Source organism: Monodon monoceros, unplaced genomic scaffold (genome assembly GCF_005190385.1).
Source record: "Monodon monoceros isolate NGI ecotype Baffin Bay Population unplaced genomic scaffold, NGI_Narwhal_1 Super_Scaffold_21, whole genome shotgun sequence".
Lineage (NCBI taxonomy): Eukaryota > Metazoa > Chordata > Mammalia > Artiodactyla > Monodontidae > Monodon > Monodon monoceros.
The window spans coordinates 37,972,590-37,991,580 of record NW_021703778.1 but is presented as its reverse complement, the minus strand read 5'-3'; the positions used below and the strand labels follow the sequence as shown (position 1 = coordinate 37,991,580).

At 41.7% G+C, this 18,991-nt stretch overlaps 1 protein-coding gene across 2 annotated transcripts in view; it reads left to right on the top strand.

The window, feature by feature from the left end:
- Positions 1–14,857: 14,857 nt before the first annotated feature.
- Positions 14,858–18,991, top strand: part of FANCI (FA complementation group I) — a 78,059-nt gene continuing 73,925 nt past the window's right edge. For both annotated transcript variants that reach the window (XM_029237290.1, XM_029237289.1), the window contains exons 1-2: positions 14,858–14,924; positions 17,718–17,820. In XM_029237290.1, the coding sequence (XP_029093123.1) occupies positions 17,737–17,820 (84 nt within the window). In that variant the 5' untranslated portion in view covers positions 14,858–14,924; positions 17,718–17,736. The remainder of the gene's footprint in view (positions 14,925–17,717; positions 17,821–18,991) is intronic.

The following is an 18,991-nucleotide window of genomic DNA, read 5'->3' as shown; positions in this document are numbered from 1 at the left end:
GTGACTGCCCAGAGAAGTCACACCTGCCCCCTGGCTGCTGGGGAAGGTGACATCACCTCACCTTCCTGGGAGCAGCTTCAGGGGGCAAGTCTGGTCATTGCCATTCCCTCTTGGCCAGTACTAATACTCCTGGGCCAGGGAGGACCCCAAGGGGTGCCTGGGCCTCAACCCCTCCTTTGAGAGATGGGAAAACCCAAGTCGAGGAACATTCTGCACCTTCCTTAAAATTACCCAATGGTATTGAGTGCCCCGACTAGCATGGGCTGACCCACAGGGCTTGCAGCCACCTCGTGCTCCAAAAAGCTCCAGTTCCTCCGGGAGCCATGCTCATTCCATGAAAAAGAGTCTGCCCTGTGGCAGTGGCAGAGTGAGAGGTGTCCGAGATTAAAGTAATGAGGAGCAGAACAATAAAATCAATCTGTATGCTTGTTGAAAGAATATTTTCTAACTAAGTAGGTTTAACAATATGAGGAAAAAACAGTTGGTGCTTTCAGATGGGAAGTTGGCTTTAGCTCCCCACCACTAAAGAAAAAGATGTAAGTGTTTGCTATGGACTGAATGTTTGTGTCTCCCACCAGATTCTTATGTTGAAGCCCTAACCACCAATGTGTTGGTATTAGGAGGTGGGTCTTCTCGAAGGTGACTAGATTTAGATAAGGTCATGAGGGTGGGGTCCTCATGATGGAATTAGTGCCATTATTAGAAGAGGAAGAGACACCAGAGCTCTCTCTCTCTCCACATGAACACATGGAGAAAGGCCTCATGAGCACACAATGAGAAATCTGGCAATCTGCAAGCTTGGAAGAGGGTCTTGACCATGCTAGTCACCTGATCTTGTGTAGTGAAATGTAGTGGAATAACTGAGGACATGGAAAGGAGATGTGACCCATGAACCCCTCGGCAGACCGAGGGCTAGCGAATAAGCCAGAACCCCTTGGCAGACCGAGGGCTGGCGAATAAGCCAGAACCCCTCGGCAGACCAAGGGCTAGCGAGTAAGCCAGAACTGCAGGCAGTCCTGAATACTTTGGGCGCTGATCCATGAAATGATCTCAGTATAATCAGAATGATGGGAACACAAGGAAATGTCCTTGTGCTACTTTAGTATAATCAGAATGATGGGAACACAGGGAGATGTCCTTGTGTTGCTTGTGAGCTCAAGGATGAAGCACAGCATGTCTTCAAGAAAGCCCATTGTTGCTTGTATAATCAATAAAAGCATATGTTGCTGCTTTGGCATTTCTGGAATGTTAAGAAAACAAGTCTTAAGATGTAAACATAGATAATGCCTAAATAAAAGCTACCACAGCAGGACAGACGGTGCTGTTTTGCCTGAGCGAGTGGCAGCCCTCTACTGCTGTTTCGGCACAATTCATCTCGTGTGATGAGCTTACTTTCGGCCCTGTCATTAGAAAACTACAACATCTTGTGCTTCCAGCCTCCAGAACTGTGAGAAAATAAGTGTCTCTTGTTTAAACCATCCAGTCTATGGTATATTTTTATGGCAGTGTTTATAGGAAGGAAGCCGTAGAAAGGGAGAGGTTAAAGACTAAGGTCAGAGAGGGGTAAGTAGTGATAGTAAGTAAGGTTCTTGGTGAGAAGATGGAACAGAGAGGGAGTCATTGCTCCAGCAGAAGTACCAGCCTTGGCTGGGTTGGTCAAACACTCTCCCATTGCTACAGAAAGCTAAAGAGAAGAATTTGTGCGGATGACAGTGAGTTTAAAGGTTTGGTGTAAAGTTAAGCTGACCTGCTGTGAGTAAAGGAGGATATAAGAAAGTTTGAAATAATTCTCATGAAGAAAAAAAAGGTTAAACTTACTAGGGAAGATTGGCTGTGTTGAAGGCTTGAGATTGGTTACAATGACTTCTTCTTTTCAAACTGAAGTATAGTAGATTTACTATGTTGTATTAGTTTCAGGTGTATAGCACAGGGATTCAGTTATATATATCTATATATTATATATAATATATATATAATATATGTATTATTTTTCAGATTCTTTTCCCTTATAGGTTATTACAAAATATTGAGTATAGGTCCCTGTGCTATACAGTAGGTCCCTGTTGGTTATCTATTTTATATATAACAGTGAGTATATGTTAATTCCAAACTCCTAATTTATCCCTCCTGCATCTTTCCCCTTTGGTAAGCATAAGTTTGTTTTCTATGTCTATGGATCTATTTCTGTTTTGTAAATAAGTTCATTTGTGTCTTTTTGTTTTTTTAGATGTCACATATGAGTGGTATCATATGATATTTGTCTTTCTCTGCCTGGCTTACTTCACTTACTATGATAATCTCTAGGTCCATCCACGTTGCTGCAAATGACATTATTTCATTCGTTTTTTAATGCCTGGGTAATATTCCACTGTGTGTGTGTGTGTGTGTATATATATATGTATATATATATATATATATATATATATATATATATATATATATATATACCATATTTTCTTTATCCATTCATCTGTCGATGGACATTTAGGTTGCTTCCATGTCTTGGCTATTGTAAATAGTGCTGCAGTGAACATTGGGGTGCATGTATCTTTTTTTTTTTAACATCTTTATTGGAGTATAACTGCTTTACAATGGTGTTAGTTTCTGCTGTATAACAAAGTGAATCAGCTATACATATACATACATCCCCATATCTCCTCCCTCTGTGTCTCCCTCCCACCCTCCCTATCCCATCCCTCTAGGGGGACGAAAAGCACAGAGCTGACCTCCCTGTGCTAGGGGAGGACACAGCGGCTGCTTCCCACTAGCTATCTATTTTACATTTGGTAGTGTATATATGTCCATGCCACTCTCTCACTTCATCCCAGCTTAACCTTCCACCTCCCCATGTCCTCAAGTCCGTTCTCTATGTCTGCATCTTTATTCCTGTCCTGCCCCTAGGTTCTTCAGAACCTTTTTTTTTTAGATTCCATATACATGTGTTAGCATACGGTATTTGTTTTTCTCTTTCTGACTTACTTCACTCTGTATGACAGTCTCTAGGTCCATCCACCTCACTACAAATAACTCAATTTCGTTTCTTTTTATGGCTGAGTAATATTCCATTGTATATATGTGCCACATCTTCTTTATCCATTCCTCTGTCAATGGACACTTAGGTTGCTTCCATGTCCTGGCTATTGTAAATAGAGCTGCAATGAACATTGTGGTACATGACTCTTTTTGAATTATGGTTTTCTCAGGGTATATGCCCAGTAGTGGGATTGCTGGGTCATATGCTAGTTCTATTTGTAGTTTTTTGAGGAACTTCCATACTGTTCTCCATAGTGGCTGTATCAATTTACATTCCCCCCAACAGTGCAAGAGGGTTCCATTTTCTCCACACCCTCTCCAGCATTTATTGTTTGTAGATTTTTTGATGATGGCCATTCTGACCAGTGTGAGGTGATACCTCATTGTAGTTTTGATTTGCATTTCTCTAATGATTAGTGATGTTGAGCATCCTTTCATGTGTTTGTTGGCTATCTGTATATCTTCTTTGGAGAAATGTCTATTTAGGTCTTCTGCCCATTTTTGGATTGGGTTGTTTGTTTTTTTGATATTGAGTTGCAGGAGCTGCTTGTATATTTTGGAGATTAATCCTTTGTCAGTTGCTTCATTTGCAAATATTTTCTCCCATTCTGAGGGTTGCCTTTTTGTTTTGTTTATGGTTTCCTGTGCTGTGCAGAAGCTTTTAAGTTTCATTAGGTCCCATTTGTTTATTTTTGTTTTTATTTCCATTTCTCTAGGAGGTGGCTCAAAAAGGATCTTGCTGTGATTTATGTCATGGAGTGTTCTGCCTATATTTTCCTCTAAGAGTTTTATAGTGTATGGCCTTACATTTAGGTCTTTAATCCATTTTGAGTTTATTTTTGTGTATGGTGTTAGGAAGTGTTCTAATTTCATTCTTTTACATGTAGCTGTCCAGTTTTCCCAGCACCACTTATTGAAGAGGCTGTCTTTTCTCCACTGTATATTCTGGCCTCCTTTATCAAAGATAAGGTGACCATATATGTGTGGGTTTATCTCTGGGCTTTCTATCCTGTTTCATTGATCTATATTTCTGTTTTTGTGCTAGTACCATACTGTCTTGATTACTGTAGCTTTGTAGTATAGTCTGAAGTCAGGGAGCCTGATTCCTCCAGCTCTGTTTTTCTTTCTCAAGATGACTTCGGCTTTTCAGGGTCTTTTGTGTTTCCATACAAATTGTGAAATTTTTTGTTCTACTTCTGTGAAAAAATGCCATTGGTAGTTTGATAGGGATTGCATTGAATCTGTAGATTACTTTGGGTAGTATAGTCATTTTCATATATTGATTTTTCCAATCCAAGAACATGGTATATCTCTCCATCTATTTGTATCATCTTTAATTTCTTTCATCAGTGTCTTATAGTTTTCTGCATACAGGTATTTTGTCTCCTTAGGTAGGTTTATTCCTAGGTGTTTTATTCTTTTTGTTGCAATGGTAAATGGGATTGTTTCCTTAATTTCTCTTTCAGATTTTTCATCATTAGTCTATAGGAATGCAAGAGATTTCTGTGCATTATTTTGTATCCTGCTACTTTACCAAATTCATTGATTAGCTCTAGTAGTTTTCTGGTAGCATCTTTAGGATTCTCTGTGTATAGTATCATGTCATCCACAAACAGTGACAGTTTTACTTCTTATTTTCCAATTTGGATTCATTTTATTTCTTTTTCTTCTCTGATTGCTGTGGCTAAAACTTCCAAAACTATGTTGAATAATAGTGGTGAGAGTGAGCAACCTTGTATTGTTCCTGACATTAGTGGAAATGGTTTCAGTTTTTCACCATTGAGAATGATGTTAGCTGTGGGTTTGTCATATATGGCCTTTATTATGTTGAGGTAAATTCCCTCTGTGCCTACTTTCTGGAGAGTTTTTGTCATAAATGGGTGTTGAATTTTGTCAAAAGCTTTTCTGCATCTATTGAGATGATCATATGGTTTTTCTCCTTCAATTTGTTAATATGGTGTATCACATTGATTGATTTGTGTATATTGAAGAATCCTTGCATTCCTAGGATAAACCTCACTTGATCATGTTGTATGATCCTTTTAGTGTGCTGTTGGATTCTGTTTGCTAGTATTTTGTTGAGGATTTTTGCATCTATGTTCATCAGTGACATTGGCCTGTAGTTTTCTTTTTTTGTGGCATCTTTGTCTGGTTTTGGTATCAGGGTGATGGTAGCCTCGTAGAATGAGTTTGGGAGTGTTCCTCTCTCTGCTATGTTTTGGAAGAGTTTGAGAAGGATAGGTGTTAGGTCTTCTCTAAATGTTTGATAGAATTTGCCTGTGAAGCCATCTTACCCTGGGCTTTTGTTTGTTGGAAGATTTTAAATCACAGTTTCAATTTCAGTGCTTGTTATTGGTCTGTTTATATTTTCTATTTCTTCCTGGTTCAGTCTCAGAAGGTTGTGCTTTTCTAAGAATTTGTCCATTTCTTCCAAGCTGTCCATTTTATTGGCATATAGTTGCTTGTAGTAATCTCTCATGATCCTTTGTATTTCTGCAGTGCCAGTTGTTACTTCTCCCTTTTCATTTCTAATGCTCTTGATTTGAGTCTTCTCCCTTTTTTTCTTGATGAGTCTGGCTAATGGTTTATCAATTTTGTTTATCTTTTCAAAGCACCAGCTTTTAGTTTTATTGATTTTTGCTATCATTTCCTTCATTTATTTCTGATCTGATCTTTATGATTTCTTTCCTTCTGCTAACTTTGGGGTTTTTTTGTTCTTCTTTCTCTAATTGCTTTTGGTGTAAGGTTAGGTTTTTTATTTGAGATGTTTCTTGTTTCCTGAGGCAGGATTGTATTGCTGTAAACTTCCCTCTTAGAACTGCTTTTGCTGCGTCCCATAGGTTTTGGATCGTCATGTTTTCGTTGTCATTTGTTTCCAGGTATTTTTTGATTTCCTCTTTGATTTCTTCATTGATCTCTTGGTTATTTAGTAGTGTATTGTTTAGCCTCTGTGTGTTCCTATTTTTTACAGATTTTTTCCTGTAATTGATGTTAGTCTCATAGTGTTGTGGTCGGAAAAGATACCTGATACAATTTCATACTTCTTAAATTTACCAAGGCTTGATTTGTGACCCAAGAGATGACCTATCCTGGAGAATGTTCCATGAGCATTTGAGAAGTGTAATCTGCTGTTTTTGGATGGAATGTCCCATAAATATCAATTAAGTCCATCTTGTTTAATGTATCATTTAAAGCTTGTGTTTCCTTTTTTATTTTCATTTTGGATGATCTGTCCATTGGTGAAAATGGGGTGTTAAAGTCCCCTACTATTATTGTTACTGTCAATTTCCCCTTTTATGGCTCTTAGCCATTTGCCTTATGTATTGAGGTGCTCCTATGTTGGGTGCATATATATTTACAATTATTATATCTTCTTCTTGGATTGATCCCTTGATCATTATGTAGTGTCCTTCTTTGTCTCTTGTAATAGTCTTTTTTTTTTAAGTCTATTTTGTCTGATATGAGAATTGCTACTCCAGCTATTTCTATTTGCATGGAATATCTTTTTCCATCCCCTCATTTTCAGTCTGTATGTCTCGCTAGGTCTGAAGTGGGTCTCTTGTAGACAGTATATGTATGGGTCTTGTTTTTGTATCCATTCAGCCAGTCTATGTCTTTTGGTTGGAGCATTTAATCCATTTACATTTAAGGTAGTTATCAATATGTATGTTCCTATGACCATTTTCTTAATTGTTTTGGGTTTGTTATTGTAAGCCTTTTCCTTCTATTGTGTTTCCTGCCTAGAGAAGTTCCTTTAGCATTTGTTGTAGAGCTGGGTTTGGTGGTGCTGAATTCTCTTAGCTTTTGCTTCTCTGTAAAGGTTTTAATTTCTCTGTCGAATCTGAATGAGATCCTCGCTGGGTAGAGTAATCTTGGTTGTAGGTTTTTCCCTTTCATCACTTTAAATATGCCCTCCACTCCCTTCTGGCTTGCAGAGTTTCTGCTGAAAGATCAGCTGTTAACCTTGTGGGGATTCCCTTGTATGCTATTTGTTGCTTTTCCCTTGCTGCTTTTAATATTTTTTCTTTGTATTTAATTTTTGATAGTTTGATTAATATGTGTCTTGGTGTGTTTCTCCTTGGATTTATCCTGTATGGGACTCTCTGCACTTCCTGGACTTGATTGACTATTTCCTTACCCATATTAGGGAAGTTTTCAACTATAGTCTCTTCAAATATTTTCTCAGCCCCCCCCCTTTTTTTTTTCTCTTCTTCTTCTGGGACCCCTATAATTCGAATGTTGGTGCGTTTAATGTTGTCCCAGAGGTCTCTGAGACTGTCCTCAATTCTTTTCATTCTTTTTTCTTTTTCTGCTCTGTGATAGTTATTTCCACTATTTTATCTTCCAAGTCACTTATCTGTTCTTCTGCCTCAGTCATTCTGCTATTGATTCCTTCTAGAGAATTTTAAATTTCATTTATTGTGTTGTTCATCATTGTTTGTTTGCTCTTTAGTTTTTCTAGGTCCTTGTTAAACGTTTCTTGTATTTTCTCCATTCTATTTCCAAGATTTTGGGTCATCTTTACTATCATTACTCTGAATTCTTTCTCAGGTAGACTGCCTATTTCCTCTTCATTTGTTTGGTCTGGTGGGTTTTTACCTTGCTCCTTCATCTGCTGTGTGTTTCTCTGTCTTCTCATTTTGCTTAACTTACAGTGTTTGGGGTCTCCATTTTGCAGGCTGCATGTTTGTAGGTCTTGTTGTTTTTGGTGTCTGTCCCTAGTGAGTAAGGTTGGTTCAGTGGGTTTTGTAGGCTTCCTGGTGGAGGGACCTGGTGCCTGTGTTCTGGTGGATGAGGCTTGATCTTGTCTTTCTGTTGGGCAGGACCATGGCCAGTGGTGTGTTTTGGCGTGTCTGTGGACTTATTATGATTTTAGGCAGCCTCTCTGCTAATGGGTGGGGTTGTGTTCCTGTCTTGCTAGTTGTTTGGCATAGGGTGTCCAGCACTGTAGCTTGCTGGTCGTTGAGTGGAGCTGGGTCTTAGCATTGAGATGGAGATCCCTGAAAGAGCTTTCGCCATTTGATATTATGTGGGGCTTGGAGGTCTCTGGTGGACCAATGTCCTGAACTCGGTTCTCCCACCTCAGAGGCTCAGGCCTGACACCCAGCCAGAGCACCAAGACCCTGTCAGCCACATGGCTCAGAAGAAAAGGGAGAAAAAGAAAGAAAGAAAGAAAGAAAGAAAAATAAATAAATAAAATAAAGTTATTAAAATAGAAAAAAATTATTAAAAATAAAAAGTAATAAAAAAGAGGGAAAGAAAGAAGAGACCGACCAAACCAAAAACAAATCCACCAGTGATAACAAGCACTAAAAACAAAAAACAAAAAACAAACAAAAAAATGGACAGTCAGAACCCTAGGACAAATGGCAAAAGCAAAGCTATACAGACAAAATCACACAAAGAAGCATACATATACACACTCACAAAAAGAGAAAAAGGAAAAATATATGTATATAAAATAAAAAAAGAGAGCAACCAAATCAATAAACAAATCTACCAATGATAATAACTCTAAATACTAAACTAAGATAAACATAAAACCAGAAATAAATTAAATGCAGAAAGAAAACCCCAAGTCTACAGTTGCTCCCAAAGTCCACCACCTCAATTTTGGGATGATTTGTTGTCTATTCAGGTATTCCACAGATGCAGGCACATCAAGTTGATTGTAGAGATTTAATCTGCTGCTCCTGAGGCTCCATGGAGAAATTTCCCTTCCTCTTCTTTGTTCGCACAGCTCCTGGGGTTCAGCTTTGGATTTGGCCCCGCCTCTGCATGTAGGTCGCCTGAGGGCGTCTTTTAGGAAGTCTGAGGTCTTTTGCCAGCGTTCAGTAGGTATTCTGTGGGAGTTGTTCCACATGTTGATGTAGTTTTGATATATTTGTAGGGAGGAAGGTGATCTCCACATCTTACTCCTCCACCATCTTGAAGGCACCCCCCATATATCTTTTTGAAGTATAGTTTTGTTCAGATGTATGCCCAGGAATGGGATTGCTGGATAATATGGTAACTCTATCTTTAGAGTTTTCTACAATGACTTTTAGGGTCCCCGTGAACACAGTCACGTGAAGCCTCCAGCACAACCCAAGCAATCCAGATATAGCCACAACAAAGAATATGGCTGGCCTCATACAGGGTTAGGATTTGCCAGATGGGTGGGATGGAAGGACAGACAAGGTGGCAAGTTGAATTCAAGATGAAGGAGGAGTGAGGGACAGCAAAAATTAGAGAATAGGTAAGTGGGAATAATTGAGCATTGAAACTGGACAAAGAGGAAGCTGCTGTCTGAGTAGTGATTCTGCTCAGGCTGTGTCCAGGAGAGTAAGTGGCTGAGGTGACATAGATGAGGAAGTCAGGGAGATGGGAAGAGAAGCACCAAGACGCCTCATGTAGGATGGAGGATCCACCTCAGTTTTGCAGCCATCTAGGGTGACAGCAGAAGAGGGTCACGTGAAGTGGAAGATGAAGAAGAGGCATCTACCTGTCGTCATCAAAGGGGCAGAGATGGCTGCTCAAAGTTTGCTGATTATTTACAAGCCAGAGCAGATCACTAGGTTCACAACTGGCCTGATATTTTCAAAAAACTTTTTTATTTTGTCATAATTTCAGAATTACAGGCCACAAAAATAGTACAAAAACTTCCCATATGCCCTTCACCTAGAAGTTAACATTTTATCACATTTGCTTTACAATTCTCTGTCAATATATACATACCATATTTTTTTTCTAAACCATTTTAGAGTAAGTTGCAGACATGATGCCCCTCTTCTCCTAAATACTTCAGGATATATTTCCTAAAAACAAAACATTCTCTTAATTAACCACAGTATGAATATCGAAATGAGGAAATGAACACTGTTATAATACAATTGGATAGTCCATAAACCTGAATCAAATATCACCAGTTTTAAGGGACCAGTCTTTTTTGGGTTTTTTTGGCTGCTTTGGGTCTTCGTTGCTGCGCATGGGCTTTCTCTAGTTGTGGTGAGCGGGGGCTACTCTTCATTGCAGAGTGCGTGCTTCACATTGAGGTGGCTTCTCATTGCAGAGCATGGGCTCTAGGCGCACAGGCTTCAGTAGTTGTGGTGCATGGGCTCAGTAGTTGTGGCATGCGGGCTCAGTAGTTGTGGTCTGCAGGCTCAGTAGTTGTGGCACAAGGGCTTAGTTGCTCTGTGGCATGTGGGATCTTTGCTGACAAGGGATCGAACCCATGTCCCCTGCATTGGCAGGTGGATTCTTAACCACAGCGCCACCAGCGAAGTCCCCAAGGGGCCAGTTTTTAAGGATTACTTTCCACCCTGCTTCCCCTTTCCCAAGTCCTCTGCCTGTCTTCCAGGCAGGCCTCTGAGAAACAAGAGACGGAGCAGGGTAATGGAACTAAACTTTTTGTTTGTTTGTTTGTTGTTGTTTTTGTTGTTTTGAACTTTTAATCTTCAAATGACTGCCGATTCACAGGAAGTTTCAAAAGCAGTAATGTAGTTTTAAGTCAAAATTTTCATTTTGAAATTTAACATTTCATTGAAATAATTTAAAAACCTATTTTTCTAAGGATGTGTTCATAATTTTGCACCTATTTAACAAATATCTGAAGCACCCACTGTGTGCCACTTTTCCAGACCCTGGGATTACAAATGGTGAGCTGTTAAACCTCTACCTTAAACCCTACTAAGTCGGAATTTCTTCAGGATGGAGTCAGATGGTTCTTCTTAACAATCCTGTGACCTGCCCACGTAGTAGGATCTTTTTTTTAATCTTAATCATTTCTAAGTATACACTTCAGTAGCGTTAAGTACATTCACATCGTTGAGAAACAGATATCCAGAACTTTTTCACCTTACAAAGCTGAAACTCTATACCTATTAAACAAGAGCTCCCCAATTCACCTTCTCCCCAGCCCCTGGCAACCACCGTTCTACTTTTTGTTTCTTGGAGTTTAAATCCTTTAGATACCTCATGTGAGTGGAATCATACAGTATTTGTCTTTTTGTGACTGGCTTATTTCACTTAACATAATGTCCTTCGGTATCATCTATGTTGTAGCATGTGAAGGGATTTCATTCCTTTTTAAGGCTGAATAGTATTCCACTGTATGGATACACCACATTCTGTTTACCCGTTCGTCTGCCCATGGATGTTTGGGTTGTCTCCACCTTTTCACTATTATGAATAATGCTTCCTTGAATATGGGTGTACAGATATCTGATTAAGAACCTGATTTCAATTCTTTTGTATACACACTCTGAAGTGGGATTGCCGGAGGGAGCTGAAACTATTTTTTTTTAATTCAAAAAATACTTTATTGGTAAAAAATACTAAACATCTGAAACTTCAGTGACTTGTAATCTTTTTGCAATAGTAACATCAACACGGATCACCAGACCTACACTATTAAGTGCTCCTAAACACTAGGCTCCTTATACATGCTACCTTGATTATTCTCTCAAGCAATGCCGCCCTTAAACCCAGGCAACTGGAGTGCTTGGACTGGGTGGGTGCCTCAACAGCTCCCTTCCTAGATGATGAGGAGTCCAAGAAACTTGGAGTGTGAACGCACTGAAGCCCACGTGCCCTCCTTTAGACCATGCTTGGGGTACCTTCCCAAACATCCCCAAGCTCAGTTCCTCGGCCTATACAGGCTCCTTCCTAAGTCCACCCTCCCCAGAGTGGACCTGCTAGTGTGCACAGCATAGTCAAGGGTAGCCGAGGGCAGCTTTAGAGGAGAGACATGGTGTGGATTTTCAGGCTGGGTGTCCACATGCAGGCATATGAAGCCCCTCACACTGCAGGATGGAGTGGGGAATGATAGGGGGCCTCCATTTGTACTTTTCTCTGGACTCCTGCAAATACCAGTAGCTATAATATTATTATCCAAACATGAGCTACTGACAAGGTCTGAAGAACATTTGATTCCAGTGTTGTAAACCTGTTTTTAACTGGCTGTGTTTTCTAGAATCAGTGTATCACTAGCTGACCAGTGTATGGCGTCTAGTTGGTTGAAGCAGATTGGTAAGATTTGCTGCTTAGTAAGGAAGCCTGCACCAGGGTGAAAAACATTGTTATGAATCTAAGTCTGTTCTCTTCCTTTGCATATGTAACACCCATTAGCACTAATGGAAAATACAGATGATACATTCATGCAACAAGGGGAGGCAAGACCCCCTGCCTCAATTGTCAATGCCAGTGGGTAGATGCTCACACAGGCAATGCAATAAGTGCACCTGGGATGCAAAAATGGAAGTTCAAAAAGGCAAATGAGCCCTTTTGAGCTACACAAATTCATGGCTGCCTGGCTCAGTCCCAGAAGCAGCCTGGAAGGGTGGTTTTGTGGGGAGAAGATGAGGTAAAGTCATCTGATTCCTTGGCAAGCTAAAGGATTCCTCTCAGGAATAATCTTCCAGCCCCACTGCTGTGTTTTAGCCAAATATCACAGCTTAATATTGGGCCAGAAACGTGGTAGAAGTAAAAAGTACTTAAGTAGTGTCATAGGCTTCCCTGGTGGCACAGTGGTTGGGAGTCTGCCTGCCAGTGCAGGGAATGCGGGTTCGAGCCCTGGTCTGGGAGGATCCCTCATGCCGTGGAGCAGCTGGGCCCGTGTGCCACAACTACTGAGACTGTGCTCTAGAGCCTGTGAGCCACAACTACTGAGCCTGCATGCCACAGCTGCTGAGGCCCGCCTGCCTAGAGTCCGTGCTCTGCAACGGGGTAGGCCACCGCAGTGAGAGGCCTGCACACTGCAGCGGGGAGTGGCCTCCACTTGCCGCAGCTGGAGGGGCCTGTGTGCAGCAATGAAGACCCAGCACAACCCAAAATAAATAAATAAATAAATAAATTTATTTAAAAAAAAAAAGAAGCGTCATAAACAAGTAGCAGACCTAGGCACCTGAGAGGCATCATTCTCTTCCAGCAGTTATGTTTCTTCCAGAACTGGCCAAATAGATCCATCCTACCCCTGGGAACTGGGAGACAGGCTCCAGACTGAATGCCCCCTGATCTTAGCATTCCTTCACATGCCATCCCATGGTCTCACATTTGGCAAGTCCAAATCTGAAGGCTTCATCATCAACTCAAACTTTCATCCTTCCCTGTGTGTCAGTCAACTGGCAGTTATCACCAGGGTGCACCCAGTCACTCAAACCTGAATATTCCTCAAACCCCTCCCATCTCTCCCCAAGGTTGGGCCACCACCACCTATGTCCAGGACAACTTAGAGCCTCCTAAGGGGTCTTGCCTTCAACTTTCCTCACCTCCATCATCTTTTTTTTTTTTTTTTTTTGGCTGCATTGGGTCTTCATTGCTGTGCATGGGCTTTCTCTAGTTGCAGCGAGCGGGGGCTACTCTTTGTTGTGGGGGCTTCTCTTATTGTGGAGCATAGGCTCTAGGTGCGTGGGCTTCAGTAGTTGCAGCACACGGGCTCAATAGTTGTGGCACGGGGCTCTAGGGCACACGGGCTTCAGTAGTTGTGGATTGCAGGCTCTAGAGTGCAGGCTCAGTAGCTGTGGTGCATGAGTTGAGTTGCCCTGCAGCATGTGGGATCTTCCTGCACCAGGGATCGAACCCGTGTCCCCTGCATTGTCAGGCAGATTCTTAACCACTGCACCACCAGGGAAATCCCCACCATCTCTTGTAAATAACCTCTGCAGCACTCACCTGCCAGAAATATTGTTCTACAAAGTGAATACAATCACGCCCTTCCACTTCAGCTGTTCCCCACTTGCTCCTGATGTGAAAAAGATTAACAAGCCCCTGCTTTCCCACCCCCACCCGAAGCACCTGCACCTCCCGAACCAGTCAGACGCTGGATTGCTTGTTGCTGTCAGGCCCTTTGCACAAGCTGCCCATTCAACGTAGTACAGGTTCTCGAACCTCTCCTCCATTTCTCTTTGCTCTACTATCAGTTGTTCATTTAACAAATATTTACTGAGCATTTACTGCTTTGCCAGGCTTTGTGCTAAATGCTGAGATTTTGTATGCAATAAGCCCCCGGCCATATGAGGCTTACATTTTAGGGCTGTCGACTGAAAGAAAAGTGCGTAACCTAAAAGTTGTGAGTTAAGTTTTATCCAGGTACCTTACTGAGGACTATAGCCCAGGAGACAGCCTCTGAGATAGCTTTGAGGACCTGCTCTGACGAGTTAAGGGAGGAGCCAGGATATATATGAGTTTTCGGGGGTTTTTTTTGGGGGGGGGGAGATCCATGTAATCAAAGATCAAGATTACTGATCACAAAAAGACAGATATTTCAAGTTAATGACTTAAGTGCTTTCCTATGTATGGGAAGATGCAAGAATCTGGGTTCATTGAAACTTTTCCTTAGATATGCATCTTAACTATCCAAGGATCCTTACATCCAAAGCACAAAATGTTTCCTGTTTTTCTCCATCCTGAGCTCCCCTCAGGCACACTGAGGCCAACGACTGCAGTTGCTACAGCCTTGATCCCTATAGAAATGAAATGGCAGGCAACCCTTTTTTCCTTTACAGGAGTTACACCTCCACTGGCACAAGGAGCAGAACACCTTCCGGCGCCTTCCAGGCACTTCCAGTGCAAAGACCTCTACAGCTATTACTAGATTCATCCCCTTTCTCACTGACCCTTTTCCCAACAGTACACAAGAAGGCCTTAACTGGTCAAGGCACCGTGGTGGCCACACCCAGGCCACACTGCCCTGGCTCACTCTGCGGTCCCGAATTGGAGATCTAAGGCTGCCCCCCCCCACAGTGAGTGGGATCGTCCCAGGAGTTTCCCCCTCCCTTCTGCCTTAATGGTACGCCCCATGCGCATGCTCCCGGGCGGCGGAAGTGAGCCGCGGGAGGCGGGAGCTGCTGCTCCCGGTAACGGAAGTTCGGCGGCGTTGGGTTGAGCGGACTTTTTGGAAGCTTTTGGAGGAGGTGAGGCTGAGGTGACCGTCCGGAGCGCCTTCGCGCGTTGCAGGGGCGGTGGGACTCAGCCCCGGGGAGGTAGCGGGTGTGGGAGGACAGGAGGACACCACTTCCATTGTGACGTTCTGGCGTTTTCCTTGGTTTGGAAGGGTCGATGTGCCCTGCCGTCTTTCTCCGCGTTGGTTGGCCCTCCCTGCTCCCCGGGCGTGCTACACTCTCGGCCCTCTTGTTAAATTCTTCCTCTCCATCAGCGCTTAGCTCCTACGCCTGAGAAATTTCTCTAAACCTGTTTCACCTTTTTAGCTCGGTCACAGCGCACATCACCAGCTGCCTCATTTTATAGTTTCCCTATTTGTGTTTACTTCTTGCTCTCTGTGGAGCCCCGGCGCAAGACCCGCGGCGTTTCACTTCTGTGGTGCGTCACTAACCTCACGGCCTCTTGACAAAGAATCTGCAGCCACCTATCTGTTACTCATCTCTGGTTTTAGGAAGAATTTAGCAAATGTACCTGCTGAAATAGAAAGAGTTCAGCATCTTCCCCTTAGGGCTGGACGTCTCTTTTAGTCGGTATACCTTGTTTGCATTCTCTACTGCCACCCAGCCCCTAACAGAGGGTAGCAGGTAAAAGCATGGGATTTGGGGTCCGGAGCTGGACAGACTCGGATTTCAGTTCTGCTTCTACCCTTACTAGCCTTCTAACTTTGGGGATTTGGGGAAATTCCTTAATCTCTCTGAATCCCAAAAGATCTTTATCTAAATTGGGAGTAATAACACAGACTTCATAAGGTTGGTGTGAGGATCAAATTAATGAGTGTAAAGTGCTGGGCCCAGGGTCTTGCCCATTGTAGGGATTCAGTCATTCATTTGTTCAGCAAATATTTATTGGGCACCTTTTATGAGCTAGATACTGTGCTAAGTACTGGAGGTTCAGTGTTAAACAAAACCAGACAGGTTTCCCTGCACTCCTGGAGTTTGAAGTGGAGTGGGAGGTGTAGTTCTTAAGCTAATAATTACAAATGTAATGTTAAAAGTGTGATGGTGAGAGAGATTACAGTTGCCTTGAAAGAATGTAATAGGGGAGTGTTTAATCTAGACTGAGCTTCTAAGGAAGTGTGGATTGAGCTGAGATCTGAAGAATTTGTAGGAATTAACAATAAAAGATAGGCAAGCAGCAGATGAAAGGAGGGGTGTTTGTATAAGTTCCAGACAGAAAATCATGTGTAAGGGTCTGTGGCGAGAGGAACTTGGGGGTTTGAAGGACTGAAAGCAATTCAGTGTGCCTGGAGAATAGAGTGAGGAAGGGGAGTTAGCATGGACCAGACCTTTTTATCCTGAATTCAGGATTTTGGACTGATACGAGAGTAATGGAAAGCCACTGAAGAGTTTTAAGTTGAGGATGGAGATTGAGGGAGGATAAGTCACATAATCTGGTTTGTGTTTCAAAAACATTATTTTAGCTGCTGTGTGGGGGACAAGTTAGGAAACTATGCAGTAGTTCAGGTGAGAGATGATGGTGGCTTTGGGGTAATGTGGAGGTAGTGGATCTCAGAGAGAAGTAGACTTGAGAGATGTTTTAGGGGGGTAACATCATCAGGACTTGGTAGCGGATGTGGAGGATGAAGGTGAAGTGGTTAAGAATGTTGTCCAGGTTTTTGGTTTCAGCGGCTGAGTGGATGATGGTACAATTTATGGAGATTGGAAACACGAAGAAGTGCAGGAGGAGGAGCAGGTCTTCTTTCCATCAGTGTGCATTTCCCCCTTCCCATAATACTCCCATAGCTACACACTAACTCCTGTCTGTCTAATGTGCTTCCATTTCACCCTTTCCTTTCTACTCCCCAGAGTCACCACCCTAAGACAGGCCTTTGTCACTACCACTAAAATAGCCCCCAGTAGCCTCTTAGCCTCTGTTCTTCCTCCTTACTCCCTCCCTGCTTTAATCTGCACATTGATGCCAGATTCAGTTTCCTCAAACACTGTTTCAATCTTGTCAGATTATCTTTTACTACAGAAATTTTTGTTGCCATCTATTATTTACAGAATAAAATCTGAATTCCTTAACCTGGCTTTTAAGAGCTTGCACAGTTTAGTCCCACCCTTTCTTTCTAGCTTTCCTACTCACTACTCCCCTACTTGAACCCTCTACTACTCATTTTCCCCAAATAAATTTTTCAGATTCTCTTATGAATGCCTTTGTTCCTGATACTCTCCTTCCCAATAATGTATACCATGTGGTTATCTTGACTGTCTAAATTTAATCCTTAAGTTCCAGTTTAAGCTTTCCTCTGCTGGGAAGGCTTCTTGATGTTTGAGCACACATTTATTTCTTAGCCTTGTTAACTTCTCATTTGTTTTTACACCATTTAATTGGTATAAATGCATTTACAGTGCTGTTGATTTATTCATTTATCTAGTGTTACTTTATTATATGTTATAATATTCTTGTGTGTCAATAATAATTTATTATATATTTGCTATACTGTTAAATGATAGCTTTGTTCTGGGCAGCATACTGGGTAGATGCTTAAAAAAAATGATAAAAATGTGACTTGGAATTAGGAAACCACTTGATTAGACTACAACTTTCTAATAAGGAAATTCCAGGGAATTCTCAAGATTATTTTGGTTTGGGTAAGAATCACCTACTCATACTAGTTGGTAATCCGTAGCCTGTTGAGTACCCACTGTGTACGTAGTCTATAATATGTATGAAATACTCAGTTAACAGGTAGAGAAGGGGAAAAAAATCAAACTTGTTTCCTTCTGGAAGTTTCATCCAGCTCTGACATTTTCCCTTTCCAGTTTCTTGATATGTGCAACAATGGACCAGAAAATTTTATCTCTAGCAGCAGAAAAAACAGCAGACAGACTGCAAAAATTTCTTCAAACCCTGAAAGAAGATGATGTGAGTATTAGGAAGGATGTTCTGCCAAAAGCAAATGTCAAGCATGATAACAAATTCAAGGGACATGTTAGAAAAATTAATTCTGCCACTTCATCTATCCCCCACTCTCCTTAGGAGACAAGGATTTATTTGATAACAACTCATAGATACAAAGAAATGGGAGAGAGGAAGAGATATGCACAACTTAAGGGCATTTATGTACATTTATACAACTGTATTTATTTGTTTGTTTGTTTGTTTATTGATTGATTGCTGCAACATGCAGCATGCGGGATCTTAGTTCCCTGACCAGGGATCAAACCGATATCCCCTGAAGTGGAAGCGTGAAGTCTTAACTGCTGGACCACCAGGGAAACCCCTACAACTGTATAATATTTAAATGACATTTATGCAACCGTATAAGCAAATTAGTACACTTTTTAGTTCTTAGAACAATCCTATTTGAAAGCAATATCCAGACTGTAGTTATTGATGTGAGACATTAGATTTGCCTGTTGATGCTTCATTTATGTTTTTCCCTAAAGAAGATAAGTTCATAAGTAGTAAGATATTTTGAAATTATTAGTAAAAGTGAAAACCAACCAATTTACATTGTGTCTTCACTATAAGTATATGATTATAAAATGGGACAATAATTACCTTCTGTGTTAGGCTTTCTAATCTTTCTCTCCTGATATACTTCTCCTTATTCCATTATAAATGATCTCAGCTTATTCAGATCCCTACATGGAAAATAATCCCTCCTTAAAATTAACCTTAAACATTAGTATATATGTATAGACAAATTAAGACTTTGAGTATTATTATTTTTTTAATTTCTTTAATGTTATATCTATTTATTTTTGGCTGCATTGGGTCTTCGTTGCTGCACGTGGGCTTTCTCTAGCTGCGGTGAGCAGGGGCTATTCTTTTTTGTTTTGTTTTGTTTTTGCGGTACACGGGCCTCTCACCGTTGTGGTCTCTCCTGTTGCGGAGCACAGGCCCAGCGGCCATGGCTCACGGGCCTAGCTGCTCCGCGGCACGTGGGATCTTCCCGGACCGGGGCACGAACCTGTGTCCCCTGCGTCAGCAGGCGGACTCTCAACCACTGCGCCACCAGGGAAGCCCTGGGGGGCTACTCTTTGTTGCGGTGCACGGTCTTCTCATTGCGGTGGCTTCTCTTGTTGCGGAG